Raw genomic sequence first — 15,378 nt, forward strand, 5'->3', positions numbered from 1 at the left:
ATGATCTGTCCATTGATGAGAGTGGGGTGTTGAAGTCTCCCACTATTATTGTGTGAGGTGCAATGTGTGTTTTGAGCTTTAGTAAGGTTTCTTTTACGTATGTAGGTGCCCTTGTATTTGGGGCATAGATATTTAGGATTGAGAGTTCATCTTGGTGGATTTTTCCTTTGATGAATATGAAGTGTCCTTCCTTATCTTTTTTGATGACTTTTAGTTGGAAATTGATTTTATTTGATATTAGAATGGCTACTCCAGCTTGCTTCTTCTGACCATTCGCTTGGAAAGTTGTTTTCCAGCCTTTCACTCTGAGGTAGTGTCTGTCTTTGTCTCTGAGGTGTGTTTCCTGTAGGCAGCAGAATGCAGGGTCCTCATTGCGTATCCAGTTTGTTAATCTATGTCTTTTTATTGGGGAGTTGAGGCCATTGATATTGAGAGATATTAAGGAATAGTGATTATTGCTTCCCTTTATATTCATATTTGGATGTGAGGTTATGTTTGTGTGCTTTCATTCTCTTTGTTTTGTTGCCAAGACGATTAGTTTCTTGCTTCTTCTAGGGTATAGCTTGCCTCCTTATGTTGGCCTTTACCATTTATTATCCTTTGTAGTGCTGGATTTGTAGAAAGATATTGTGTAAATTTGGTTTTGTCATGGAATATCTTGGTTTCTCCATCAATGTTAATTGAGAGTTTTGCTGGATACAGTAACCTGGGCTGGCATTTGTGTTCTCTTAGGGTCTGTATGACATCAGTCCAGGATCTTCTGGCCTTCATAGTTTCTGGCGAGAAGTCTGGTGTGATTCTGATAGGTCTCCCTTTATATGTTACTTGACCTTTTTCCCTTACTGCTTTTAATATTCTTTCTTTATTTTGTGCGTTTGGTGTTTTGACAATTATGTGACGGGAGGTGTTTCTTTTCTGGTCCAATCTATTTGGAGTTCTGTAGGCTTCTTGTATGTCTATGGGTATCTCTTTTTTTAGGTTAGGGAAGTTTTCTTCTATGATTTTGTTGAAGATATTTACTGGTCCTTTGAGCTGGGATTCCTCACTCTCTTCTATACCTATTATCCTTAGGTTTGATCTTCTCATTGAGTCCTGGATTTCCTGTATGTTTTGGACCAGTAGCTTTTTCCGCTTTACATTATCTTTGACAGTTGAGTCAATGATTTCTATGGAATCTTCTGCTCCTGAGATTCTCTCTTCCATCTCTTGAATTCTGTTGGTGAGGCTTGTATCTACAGCTCCTTGTCTCTTCTTTTGGTTTTCTATATCCAGGGTTGTTTCCATGTGTTCTTTCTTGATTGCTTCTATTTCCATTTTTAATTCCTTCAACTGTTTGATTGTGTTTTCCTGGAATTCTTTCAGGGATTTTTGCGATTCCTCAATACATGTTTTTAAAAAAGGCAAATGGATGAAAGAAGAAAATATCATCCTGAGTGAGGTAACACAGTCACAAAAGAACACATATAGTATCCACTCATTGATAAGTGGATATAAGCCCAAAAGCTTGAAATACCTAAGGAAAAAAAAAATCACAGATCATATGAAACTCAAGAAGAAGGAAGCCCAAAAATGTGTATGCTTCAATCCTTCTTAGAAGGGAGTACAAAATACTCGCAGGAGGAAATACAGGGACAAAGAGTGGAGCAGGAACTAAAGAAAAAGTCATCCAGAGACTGGCCCACCAGGTGATCCGTTCCATATGCAGCCACCAAACCCAGTCACTATTGCTGATGCCAAGAAGTACTTGCTGACAGGAGCCAGATGTGGGTGTCTCCTGAGAGGTTCTGCCAGAGCCCTACTGATGCAGATGATGATGCTTGCAGCTAACCATTGGACTAAGCATGGGGACCCCAATGGAGGAGTTAGAGAAAAGACTGAAGGAGCTAAAGGGGTTTATTCTCCATAGGGAGAACAGCAATACCAACCAACCAGACCCCACCAGAGCTCTCAGGGACTAAACCACCAATCAATGAGTACACATGGAGGGACCCATGGTTCTAGCCGCATATGTAGCAGAGATGGCATTGTCCAGCATCAATAGGAGGAGAAGCCCTTTGCCCTGGTTCTGTGAAGGCTCGTTTCCTCATTGTAGGGGAATTCCAGGGAATTGAGGTGAGAGTGGATGGGTGGTGTGGGAGTGGATAGGTGGGAGTGGGAGCATCCTCATAGAAGTGGGGGGAGGGAGAGGGGTTATGGGAGAGGGGAGAAAGGGGACAACCTTTGAAATGTAAATACATAAAATATCCATGAAAAATAAAAATTAAAAAAAAGAAAATGAAAAACAGTGATGCTAGCTTTTATTATTCCTTCCATATTTTTGCTGTCATAGAGTTTGGAAGATTAAAAAATGTTTTATAGTGTTGAAACTTAGTATGTTTAGATTAGAACAGTGAATATATTATTAGTACATATATGTCCCTTAGTCTTTAAAACTTTTGTTATTATTAACTCAGAAAAAAATAATCTTTTCCTCCTCCTTCCCAGCTTCTATTAGGTAAATATTTGAGCTGCTTCATGTATTTTCAACATCTCTTAAATAATTTTTCATGGTAATTAGCTCCTTAGATTTTTACCTTTTTCTTCAGGATTGATATAATTTGTCAATCCATTATATTTTTTAGTCTCTTATTCTGGAAAATATTTGAAAATTACGTTTCAAATTTCTAAGAATTTCCTTCAGTATTCTTATCTATCCTTGCTTTATTTTATTTCTCGATGCAGTGATTAGGATAGAACCCTGGGCCTTGTGTATGCCAGATAAGGGCTTCGCCAGTGAGGCACTTCCCTAGTCTGCTGCTTTCTTTTATAATTCCCATACTGACATTTATATTATATATAATTACATAATGTATACATACATGCTTTCTATTATATAAGTGTATGCAGCTCAATCAATCATAAATTGACATCTAAAGTTTTTAAGTTTGAATACCTGTTTCAGTGACATATGAATCTTCATTGTAGTTGGATACAGTGAGTTATTTATATCAGATATGATATGGTTTTGTTTTTTAATTTTGATATGTTACAGACAGTTGCATATAGTCATCTGCTTTCTCTGTGAATCAAGTTTCTTCAAAATGTTCCTTTTCTTTTGACACATTAATATACAAAAGGCAACATAATAATTAATAAATTAATTCTAAATTCAATGGGTTGTACTTACTAATATTTCGGTTAAAAATACTACTAAATATTGGCAGAATAACATTGTGACTTATATACTATCTGATATCATTGATATGCTTGCTTAAGGAACACATTTTTGTCATACTATATTTATATTTTATACTTAAGTGTTAGCATAAAGAGTTATTTAAAACCAATCTGGATGTGATGGCAGAGGCCTTTAATTCTAGCAGGTAGATGCAGGTGGATCTTTGACTTTATGGCTAGCCAGGTCTACAAAGTTCCAGGACATTCAGGAAAGTCAGAACTATATAGAGAAACTTTGCTTTAAAACAAAAGAAGTAAAAAAAGTAACAATGCACTGTGATTGGTCCTTCTTTATGTATGAATTTCCTTTTTAAAAAATATATATAAAATTCCTGCCCCCAGTGTCAACCAGGTCCTCAGCACCTCCCCACATATATTCAACTTTGTTTTTTCTTTCCACTGGGTATTCCCCTTTAAACAAACAAACAGCAAATAAGATGAAAATATAACAAAACAAAAAGTATACACACACACACACACACACACACACACACACACACACCACACTTAAACTATCACACAAAGTTAGAAGTACCAAGCTGAGCACTCCAAACTCCTGACCCATAGAACTATGAGGGATCATCATTACTGTTTGAAGTTCTGAAGCACTAGGGGAGCTTGTTTCATAGCAATATAGATACCTATAATAATGACTTTTAGTATCTTTGACAGATGAAGAAACTGAGGCTTAGCACATTTTGGTGAGCTATCCATGACTATAAAGCTGACACACACACACACACACACACACACACACACCCCTAAATATAAATGTTACCTGTATGCATGTTTTCATTTGGCGTTGGTTAACCAATTGCTCTTTCTTAGGGGAGACTATTTCTTCTATTGTTAGCACTTCTTAGTTGTCTGTAGTTCTTTGGCTGAGGTTTTGTGGTCTTTCCCCCTTTTACTTTGGCATGTCCATGTTGTCATCGTTCAGCTCACGTTTAGGCAGACATGTTGGTGTGTGGTTTTAGCTTCTGCCATTACAAGGAGACAGCCTCATGCACACTCCCTGATCTTCTGGCTCTTAGGATCTTCCTTCCTCTCTTTTTGGCAATGCTCCCTTAGTTTCCCACATGGGAGTGTTTTCTAGATGTATCTATCCATTGGGTTAGGGTTCCCATCTCTCTTTTGATTGGCTCATGGTTTTCTGTAATGGACTTTGTTGCAAAGAGAAGTTTCCTTGATGAGAGGTGAGGACTGTACTTATCTGTGGGTCTTCAATCTGTTGGTGAGGCTCACCTCTCAACTTTTTAAGTTTCTGAGCTTTTTATTTAAAGTTTTATTTCAGTTTGGCTTTTCCTTAGTGATTCCATTTCTTTGTTCTTTGTTTTGTATTTTCAACTGTTTTCACTATTTCATTCAGTTTTTTGTTTGTATTTTTATAGTCTCCGTTAAGGCTTTTATTCACATCTTTTTAAGGTCTGTGGTAGCTTGAATGAGAATGGACATGGACAGTAACCCTCTGAAGCTGTAAGCCCCAAATTAAACTCTTCCTCTATAAGTTGCCTTATAATGTCTTATGAGAAGCCATAGGAAAGTAACTAAACTAGAAATTGATACCAGGAAGTGGGTATTGCTGTGACAGACCTGAGAGTGCTATGTTTGAAAGGAATGTGGAAGACATTGAGACTTTGTACTGAGAAAGCAGTTGAATAGGCCATCCTAATAAGATCTCTCAGTTGCTCTAGTTCCAGGCCTGCCTGCCTTTTGCAATGTTGCTTCCTACCAGAATTGTCATGAACTCTAGCTTCCTGGTTTTCTGAATCGCAAATTAAACGATTTCTTTCATAAGTTCCCTTGGCCATGTCTTATCACAGCAATAGAAGTATATAACTAAGACAGGATCCTTGGGCATATTCATAATTGCTGTTCTGAAGTCTGTGTACTTCTTGCAGGGTTTATTATAATAAAGTTGCTGACCCAGGCAGGAGACATATTTTCTTGGTTGCCCACTTAGTTTTGGCACTTGGATCTAGGAGTCCGGTGATGCGATCTACCATTAAGGTGCTCTCTGGTGGAGCTATCTGCTCAGCCTTTGTTGGGTAGTTGTTCAGTTCTTGATTGATGTTTCCCAGATGGGATTTTTCCAGCCACGTGTGGTCATTGTGAGGTCTCTAATAGAGAGTGTTTTGAGGGTTGGATGAGAGACACAAAGGAATGGAGGTAGAACAGATGGAATGACTGAAAGGTGAAGTTGGGAAGAACTAAGCCAGCCCTGGGTCCACACCATAAAGCCAATTCTCAAGAAGTTGAAGTTGGGCTGTGAGGAGTATATTATGGATTTTTAAAGTAGAGAACAGTCAGCACATGCTTATAAAGTCTAAAACATGTGCTTGGATGGAAGGGTATCCCGGGACTAGGAGGGCCATACAGCTCTGAGGGGAGAAGGTGTCCCAGTGGAAGGGCATCTGAGACAAGGGAGCTCACAAACTGCACAGCTCTGAGAGGAAGCCTCCTCAGCAGGGGTGTTACAGCTCCCAGGAAAGGGTCTCCCCAGCTGAGCTGAGGAGCTCAGGAGCCTTAGCCCCACTTCTTCTCTTTCATCTCTTATCTTAATTGCTTCTTTTCTTCTTGTCTTCTTCCAAGGAGAAAGTCAGACCAGACAGCAAACCTCATGAAAGAAATTTATTGGAGGTTCAGGGTATGGAGGGATGAATCTAGGGATGACCGCCCTTTGCTCCTGGGAGCAAACAGCAGGGAATTGGACAAAGGGACAGTGCTTATATAGGATTTCTGAGGGGGCAGTTTCTCAATTTCCAGGGTGAGGATTGGTGGGGTTTCAAATCCTGATGGGGGGTCTTAAGATTGGTGTGTTTTCCTGTTCAGGGTTTGCTTGTTTTTCCTGCTCAGGAATTGGTGGCCTTTTTTTCACTGCCTTTTCCCTGTGTTGGGTCCATGGGTTAGGGTGGAAAGTCATTCATTCCCTGTTATAGCTAGCTTTTGCTGAGATGCCGTCTCTGTGAGCTCCTGGGGAGTGTAGGAAGGGAGCTGGAGAGGAACTGCTGCCACTGTGAGCTGCTTCTGCGGACAGCTCCTGCTGTGGTGGCTCACTAAAGCTGTAGGCTGAGGCAGGAAAGAAGTGTTGCCACTGTTGACAGCTCCTGAGGGAGATAAGGCAGTATGCCACTACAGACAACTCATGTGGAGGCTGCAGTCTGAGAAGATGTGGTACTGGCATTTTGACAGGAGCCCCCATTTTAGACAGTTCCTGCGGGACATACACTGCAGCGGCTGGGATGGGAGGGAGGGACCTGTCTCTATGATGGCTTTTTTTTGGAACAGAGGCTTTTGTGGTGCTCAGCTCAGTGACTACAGATATCAATAAGGAAAAAAAAATTCCCTCTTTTTTGCATAGAACTAACTTGTTTTTAAATCTGTTTTCCCTGGAGTTACTGTTTTCACTCAATGTTTTTAGCTCATATTTTCTTACCATGTAGATTTTTTTTTCTTTTCTATTGTTTTAAAAGACAGTTTTCTGGAACTCACTCTCTAGACCAGGCTGGCCTTCATATCATAGATCCAACTGCCTTTTTCTCCAAGGTGTGTGCCACCTCTGCCCAGCTTATTACCATGTAGAATTAAGAACTTGTTTTGAAGAGCTCAAAACTTATATTTATTAGATTTTTCTATAATTTAACTTATTTTTGTGTTTATTATTACTTCTTAATTAAAATAATATTTACAATGCTCTATAAACGGAAAAATGAGCATAGAGTTCTGCAAACTGAGGAAGTAAGAAAATTGTCTATTTAGTGAAAAATTCTATTATACTTATTTGTTATAAATTCCTATAGTGTAATCTTCCTCTATTCTTTGGATAGGTACTAACTAGAAAAAGTGTGAAGCAAAATTGAGTACTTCCCCCTTAATTGCTTCCCCATGAATGCAGCATTCATTATGAAATTTGTAAGCGCTATCTATAAGTACTGATTGTATTTCTGACTTAATAGACGCTTGTCAGCTCTTCTGAATATTTTTCTTGTGCTACCCAGTAAAAGACGTCTATTATATGACAATGTCAGAACATGATTACACATTAAGAAAACTACTGACTGAAAGGACTGTGGTTTTCAGAAGTTTCTTTTACTTCCTGTCTATCCCAAATAAGCTGACAGCTTTCTTTAGCTTCTTTTTGGTGTAAACCCACATGTTTATTATTTCAACTTCAGAGAGCACATTGCATTTATGAGCTAGACCACTGGGGTTTCATGCTGAGCGAGGAACATCGTGTGCTATATTTGAATCTATTTCTCAGAGTATATAATTTCCTAGAAGACATCTCAGGAAGAGAAAGACTACTGATGTTAAGTCAGATCTTCTTGAACTGAGATTTTGGCCGTGTGTGTCTTCTGAGTAGGGACATTTAAAATCTTTTAGCAAATGATCTTTTCTTTTCAACCATAGTTCAAATTGGCATTACCAGTCAAATATGTTCTATGCAAAACATTAACTTTTAAAAATGAATACTTGAATGTGGAGTTTACAAAGTTCTTTGTAATGACTCAAATACATATTTAAAATTATCTATAATTTGGGAATATCCAAAACCATAAAGAGGCTACTTGTTTTTAAGAAAAATGTAATAATATGGTGGGTGACTGAGCAAACAGAAGTTGGAATTGTTAAAACGTATTAAGTAAAATTGTACATTTTATTTTCTTAAAACATTTTAGATTTATTTTATTTTATATGTATGAATGTTTTGCATTCATGTGTATATATGTATCATGTATATCCTTGGTGCTTGTGGAGGTCAAAAGAGGGTATTATTCTCTGGAGCTGAACAATTGTGAGTCACCATGGTAACAGGCATCGAATCTGGGTCCTCTGTAAGAACAACACTTTTTTTTTTTAGTTGTTTGTTGAATTTATTCATAAGATTTATTTATTTATTCATTCATTCATTCATTCATTCATTCATTCACTTTACATCTCAATTGCACGCCCTTCCTCTTCTCTCTCCCTTCACCCAGGTACCAACCCGCCCTGGCACATCAAATCCCATCAGGACTAAGTGCATCCTCTCCCACTGTGGCCAGATAGGGCAGCCCAGCTAGGGGAAAGGGATCCAAAGACAGACAGCAGAGTCTGAGTAAGAGACAGCCCCCACCCCAGTTGTTGAGGGACCGCATGAAATACATGCTCTTTCATGATGTGCTATCTCTCTGGCCTCTGTGCATTTTATTTTCTAAAAAAAAAAAACCTTTTTGATGTAAAACTGAACAACATCAAAGATGTTAGTATAATTTTGCTTCTGTCTTTATATGAATTTCTTCCCGACAATGCCATTTATATCCAGAGTTATAATTTGGTATGCTAATATACTGGGACTATGAACTGAAGGTTTTACAGAGGAGAATATATTTATGGCTTGAAATTGAGTTGCCTGTTTCTTCAGGATATCTTCTTTTTAAGTACTAAAATCATTGATCAATATTCTATATTTTCATGAATTAGTAAAAATTAATTTTTGTACTTAGATTTAGGTTTATTCAGGAATTAATTTTTATTTTTCAAAATGATTATTTTTGTTTGAAATTACCATTTGCCTTTTCTGTAAATAAATGCATTATTTTCTTTAGAAGAGTCAGTTTTTTGGACATTTGTCTTATTTATTCTTGGTGTATTGGGTAGTAGTATCTTCTAAAAGTTCATTATACCATATTACCATTACAACCTAAGGAAATTCTGTAAAGGAGCTCAGCTTTATTAGGATTTAAAATTGACTTGATTAAAATACATTTTAATTATTTAGAAACATAATTGTGTACTATAATTTAGTTCTTGGGTATTTAGACATCTTTATACATTGTTTCCTCTTTTTTTTTTTTAAATCATACCTTCACTTATTTATTTACGAGTGCCTCATACATAGTTTATTATGAGAACTATAGAAAGCCATTGAAGGCATTTCAGCAGTAGTATAAAGCAAAAGTCAATAAACTATGACCTGTGACTCCTTTCGCTTTATTTACTTTTTTATGGCCACTAAGAATGATTTTACATGTTAAAGTATTTAGAAAAAGCTTAGTAGAAGGATACCAATTATGATACCTGAATGATGAAAAAAAATCAAATGTTAATATTCATAGTGATATTGGAAGAGAACCATACTTCGTCTTCTCATAAAGGATTGCTTTTTCACTAAAAGAATAGAATAGTTACTTTAAAGAATATAAGATTCATAAAACCTAAAATATTTATAATCTGACCTTTTACAGGAAAATGTTTGCAGAGACCTGGTTTAAATATAATTATAAAATTTTGGGGAGATTCATACTACATAGAAAGCAGTCTCAACTTTATATTGTCCATAAAGAACCCACTTAAACATTAATACAGATATAAATAGGTTTTAAAAAGTAAGGACGTGGGATGGAGAGATAGTTCAGAAGGTAAGAGCATGAGATACTCTTGGAGAGTTGGTAGGTTCAGTTCCTAGCAACCACATATTTTGGTTACAGCCATCCATAATTCCAGGTAACTAATCCAGTTCCAAGGTATCTAATACACCTACTGACCTTAGTAGGTAGGCATGTGATACACAGACATACATGCAGGTAAAATAATTATTTTTATACACATAAAAATAAACCAAGCAGTGTTAGTAAATGCCTTTAATCCCAGTACTTAGGGCTAAGCATTACATGATGATGATGATGATGATGATGATGATGATGATGATGATTATTTTATTCTCTGTATGGTAACTAGTGTGTTTCCTCTTTGTTAGTTGGTATTCAGATAGAATCTATTCATATGATGAATGAAAAATAAAGGTATAAACTTTGTGGGGAAACTTTCTAGCTGTGGTAAAGAGATGCTTAACTGTAGTTTTCTTTTTAAAGATTTGTTTCATTTTATATATGGTATGTATGTATGTATGTATGTATGTATGTATGTATGTATGTATGTATGTATGGTGTCAGTAAGACCCTAAAGGCATAACATAAATGAGTCATAGAACATAGAAAAAATTCAAGTTGGTATTGACCTGGAACCATCATCCCTACTGATTAGCTTTCATAGTGCTCTGCACACTAATGGAGGAGAAAAGTAATTATCAGTCTCACTCAGCTGTGAACCTTGTGAGCTATGATGATGACCTAGTTGGCAAGACATTTTCATTGATGCAATAGTGGCACATATGCCATGGGAGTCACCAACTATGTTCTGTTTGGATTTAACTCATGACTGATATAGAACCAGTAGTTAGGTAGATCATAGGCCTTATGGGAAACCTACTGCTATGAAGAATCTAATGGAACATAGTAGTAAACTGACATCTACTGACTTCTCATTATGTCAAACAGGTGAGGGTGGGTACAGTATAGTACGAGGCCTGTCATTGGATGAGAAGGAAGGATGGGCAGGAGAAAAGTTTGAGGGAGAAGGAGGAGACTGGAACAGATGGGAGACTGGGAGAGACAACAGAGTAGCCGCCAAGAGAATGTGGAGGCTGACGTTAAGATTCCACACGGTATGAAAGGGGAAGCCCTTGGTCCTGCCAAGGCTGGACCCCCAGTGAACAGGTTTCTTGGGGGAAGAGCGGTAATAGGGGGAGGTTTGGGAGGGGAACACCCATATAGGAGGGGAGAGGGAAGAGTTAGGGGGATGTTGGCCTGAAAACCGGGAAAGGGAATAATATTTGAAATGTAAATAAGAAATACCCAATTTAATAAAGAGGGGGGGGAAAAGATTCCATACTGTACCTGTACAGGTTGTTATGAATGTTCTTAAGGGATTGATATGTACAGGGCTTTGTATGTTTAGGTGGGCAATTATATCTTATCAATTGGATCAAAGGTTATTGTGCTGTGTGTTCTTTCTTGTGGTGAATTAAGTTTAAGAGTGTGTGACGGCTGGGACACTAAGCCGCCACAGAGTTGGGATGTGTATTTCAGACAAGATATCTAGCAGATGTCTTGGGGCACTGTGGTTCCAGACCTAGCGGGATAAAAGAAAGCCGTTTTTATAATTTTACAGCAACAGTGTCCATATATTAGTGCATCTTTCAAGCATCAGAGAAGCTTTTTTTTTGCAAAAGGATAGGTTTTTTAAAAAAAGGCATCACAAACTTAAACAAGTATAAACCCATAAAAACCTGAGAATTACAAATAAAAGCTGATAGAACAGAAAGAACAAAACAAATGCACCCTTGTGTTTGATCACTGCCATCTTTGCATAGACTGACAGAAGTCAGGCAGTCTGAATAACACCAGCAGTCGTGACCCATTTTTTTTTTCTTTAGTACATTCTAAATTGGATGTGATCATTCAATTCTGTAATCTCTGTACTTGAGAGGCTGAGGCAAAAGGATTAATAAGAGCTTGAGTTCAGTCTGGGCTACAGAACAAGACCCTGTCTTCAAAATAAAGGAAAAAACAAACTGCAAACAATGAATGAAGGAAAAGAACTTTGTGCATCATAACTCAATTTCTTTCAGGATATAATCTAACCATCATCTGGGATAATGGCATAGTGTATATAATTATATACAGTCTGCTGTGTGCTTAGGTTATCCTGTAACACATCCACTGTTGATTGATACTAACAACTTGATGAAATACTAGTCTAGGCTGGGGGTGTTATGCCCAGGTATTAAAAATAAGACTTTATGTAAGTTATTTAAATATTTTTTAGAAAATTAATAGATTATTGTATTTGAGGTTTACTGTTATAAAATTATAAAATTCATACTTTTCATTTTTGAGTTAGTGATCATCCTTTTCTTAAAACACTATGTATTTATTTATTTATTTTTTTTTTAATTTAGAGAATACTTTATTAGTTTTTGTAATCAAACCCACGTATATAAGACCTTACATATTTAATACAGTGTGTTACCCCTGTACAAATGGAAAAAACTTAAGTTCAACATTTCTAGACCAATATGGCTGTTAATTTCTGTACAGTGCCAACTCAACACAGTAAACGGGGATACTTTTTTCGAAAGTTGACAGCACAGGTAAAGTTTCAAAAAATTCAAATTATATATCTGTATATATATATTTATATTTATATAAAAAGACCAATAATAGCAGTGTGTTATGCATCAACAGCAGCAACAGCTTTTCCAGGTTCTGCAGTCATCTGAACAAAACTGTAGAGACATCCAGCATACTCCATTAAAAAAAAAAAAAAGTAAGAAAAACAAAACCCGAGAAAACAGCACAGTTCTGTTACTCTTGTGGTACCTGGCACCATTTTTTTTTTTTTTAAATTAGCTTCTCAATCATCATCTGGAAAGAAAACATTCTGAGCAACATCATTAAAAACAGCTCTGATAAAGCACGGTCACTACTACGTATCATAAAGCAGGTACAAGCTATTTTACATCCACAGAGGTATGATACAGTACTGTCCTACATCTATAATACTAGAGGATACAATTTAAAAGGCATTATTTGAGACTTGATTCTACTTTTCCAGCAGAGGGCCCAAAGGATGGTGTGACACAGCTTTGTAAAGAAACATACTCTAGACAGGATTTCCTTTCACTAGTGGCACACTTCTAAGGATTCATTCTCTCCATGAATGTCAGCTAAAACCGTTATTAAAAAAATGAAATATCCCTAGAACAAAACCGTATAACCACCGGATTCACATGAAGATGACCTAGTGGAGACAAGCTGGACCTCACCTTACCAACAAGCTATCAAATCTGTTATGTTAAAACAGTGAGACCTCCAAGGAAGGAGATGCCAAGTAGTGCTTCAAAGCTTCGGACCACAATCAAACACAGCATCCTTTTCAACAGAAGCAGAAGCTCATCTGAATATGCTCAAGGATGCTGACATCAACATTTAATCATCTCCTCACTCATCCAGGAAGAAGGGGAGATCAGTTACTACTATACTTTATTGTGTTCAACCAAATCACCATGTTACAAAAATAGCAAGCTGCCATAATAAAAAATAAGGCTCCTCTATCCAGCACCAGATAGCATCATTTTACTTTCAAGCCTAGAAATTGCACACTTGTATATAAACCAACCGAAGATGAGGATTGAGAGTTCATCTTGGTGGATTTTTCCTTTGATGAATATGAAGTGTCCTTCCTTATCTTTTTTGATGACTTTTAATTGAAAATTGATTTTATTTGATATTAGAATGGCTACTCCAGCTTGCTTCTTCTGACCCTTTGCTTGGAAAGTTGTTTTCCAGCCTTTCACTCTGAGGTAGTGTCTGTCTTTGTCTCTGAGGTGTGTTTCCTGTAGGCAGCAGAATGCAGGGTCCTCATTGCGTATCCAGTTTGTTAATCTATGTCTTTTTATTGGGGAGTTGAGGCCATTGATGTTGAGAGATATTAAGGAATAGTGATTATTGCTTCCTGTTATATTCATATTTGGATGTGAGGTTATGTTTGTGTGCTTTCATTCTCTTTGTTTTGTTGCCAAGATGATTAGTTTCTTGCTTCTTCTAGGGTATAGCTTGCCTCCTTATGTTGGGCTTTACCCTTTATTATCCTTTGTAGTGCTGGATTTGTAGAAAGATATTGTGTAAATTTGGTTTTGTCATGGAATATCTTGGTTTCTCCATCTATGTTAATTGAGAGTTTTGCAGGATACAGTAACCTGGGCTGGCATTTGTGTTCTCTTAGGGTCTGTATGACATCTGTCCAGGATCTTCTGGCCTTCATAGTTTCTGGCGAAAAGTCTGGTGTGATTCTGATAGGTCTGCCTTTATATGTTACTTGACCTTTTTCCCTTACTGCTTTTAATATTCTTTCTTTATTTTGTGCGTTTGGTGTTTTGACAATTATGTGACGGGAGGTGTTTCTTTTCTGGTCCAATCTATTTGGAGTTCTGTAGGCTTCTTGTATGCCTATGGGTATCTCTTTTTTTAGGTTAGGGAAGTTTTCTTCTATGATTTTGTTGAAGATATTTACTGGTCCTTTGAGCTGGGAGTCTTCACTCTCTTCTATACCTATTATCCTTAGGTTTGGTCTTCTCATTGAGTCCTGGATTTCCTGTATGTTTTGGACCAGTAGCTTTTTCTGCTTTACATTATCTTTGACAGTTGAGTCAATGATTTCTATGGAATCTTCTGCTCCCGAGATTCTCTCTTCCATCTCTTGTATTCTGTTGGTGAAGCTTGTATCTACAGCTCCTTGTCTTTTCTTTTGATTTTCTATGCCCAGGGTTGTTTCCATGTGTTCTTTCTTGATTGCTTCTATTTCCATTTTTAATTCCTTCAGCTGTTTGATTGTGTTTTCCTGGAATTCTTTCAGGGATTTTTGTGTCTCCTCTCTATGGGTTTCTACTTGTTTATTTATGTTTTCCTGGAATTCTTTCAGGCATTTTTGCAATTCCTCTCTGTAGGCTTCTACTTGTTCTCTAAGGGAGTTCTCCACGTCTTTCTTGAAGTCCTCCAGCATCATGATCAAATACGATTTTGAAACTAGATCTTGCTCTTCTGGTGTGTTTGGATATTCCATTTTTATTTTGGTGGGAGAATTGGGCTCCAATGATGCCATGTAGTCTTGGTTTCTGTTGCTTGGGTTCCTGCGCTTGCCTCTCGCCATCAGATTATCTCTAGTGTTACTTTGTTCTGCTATTTCTGACCGTGGCTAGACTGTCCTATAAGCCTGTGTGTCAGGAGTGCTGTAGACCTGTTTTCCTGTTTTCTTTCAGCCAGTTATGGCGACAGAGTGTTCTGCTTTCGGGCGTGTAGTTTTTCCTCTCTACAGGTCTTCCACTGTTCCTGTGGGCCTGTGTCTTGAGTTCACCAGGCAGGTTTCTTGCAGGGGAAAAGTTGGTCCTACCTGCGGTTCCAAGGCTCAAGTTTGCTCGTGGGGTACTGCCTAAGTCCTCTCCGCGGCGGCAGCAACTGGGAAGATCTGCGCAGCTCTTTCCGGGAGCCTCCGTGCACCAGGGTTCCAGATGGCGTTTGCTGTTTTCCTCTGGCGTCTGGATGTGCGCAGAGTGCAGTCTCTTCTGGTTTCCCAGGCTTGTCCGCCTCTCTGAACGTTTTGCTCTCCCTCCCACGGGATTTGGGTGCAGAGAACTGTTTATCCGGTTTGTTTCCTTCAGGTTCCGGAGGTGTCTCAGGCGCAGGGGTCCTGCAGCTCCTGGGCCCTCCCCTACGGGAACCCAGAGGCCTTATACAGTTGCCTCTTGGGCCAGGGATGTGGGCAGGGGTGGGCAGTGTTGGT

At 37.9% G+C, this 15,378-nt stretch overlaps 1 protein-coding gene across 6 annotated transcripts in view; it reads left to right on the forward strand.

Moving 5' to 3' along the window:
• Rab28 (RAB28, member RAS oncogene family) overlaps nt 1-15,378 on the forward strand; it is a 77,080-nt gene that overhangs the window by 45,159 nt on the left and 16,543 nt on the right. The window contains exon 5 of one of the 6 annotated variants that reach the window (XM_087582130.1): nt 1,363-2,249. The exons of the other annotated variants lie outside the window; for them this stretch is intronic. Within the exon in view, the coding sequence (XP_087438256.1) occupies nt 1,363-1,412 (50 nt within the window). The 3' untranslated portion in view covers nt 1,413-2,249. Of the gene's footprint in view, nt 1-1,362; nt 2,250-15,378 lie in introns of those variants that run through there. 6 annotated transcript variants of the gene reach the window in all.

The sequence above is a fragment of the Rattus norvegicus genome, chromosome 14 (assembly GCF_021556685.1).
Source record: "Rattus norvegicus strain SHRSP/BbbUtx chromosome 14, alternate assembly SHRSP_T2T, whole genome shotgun sequence".
Classification (NCBI taxonomy): Eukaryota; Metazoa; Chordata; class Mammalia; order Rodentia; family Muridae; genus Rattus; species Rattus norvegicus.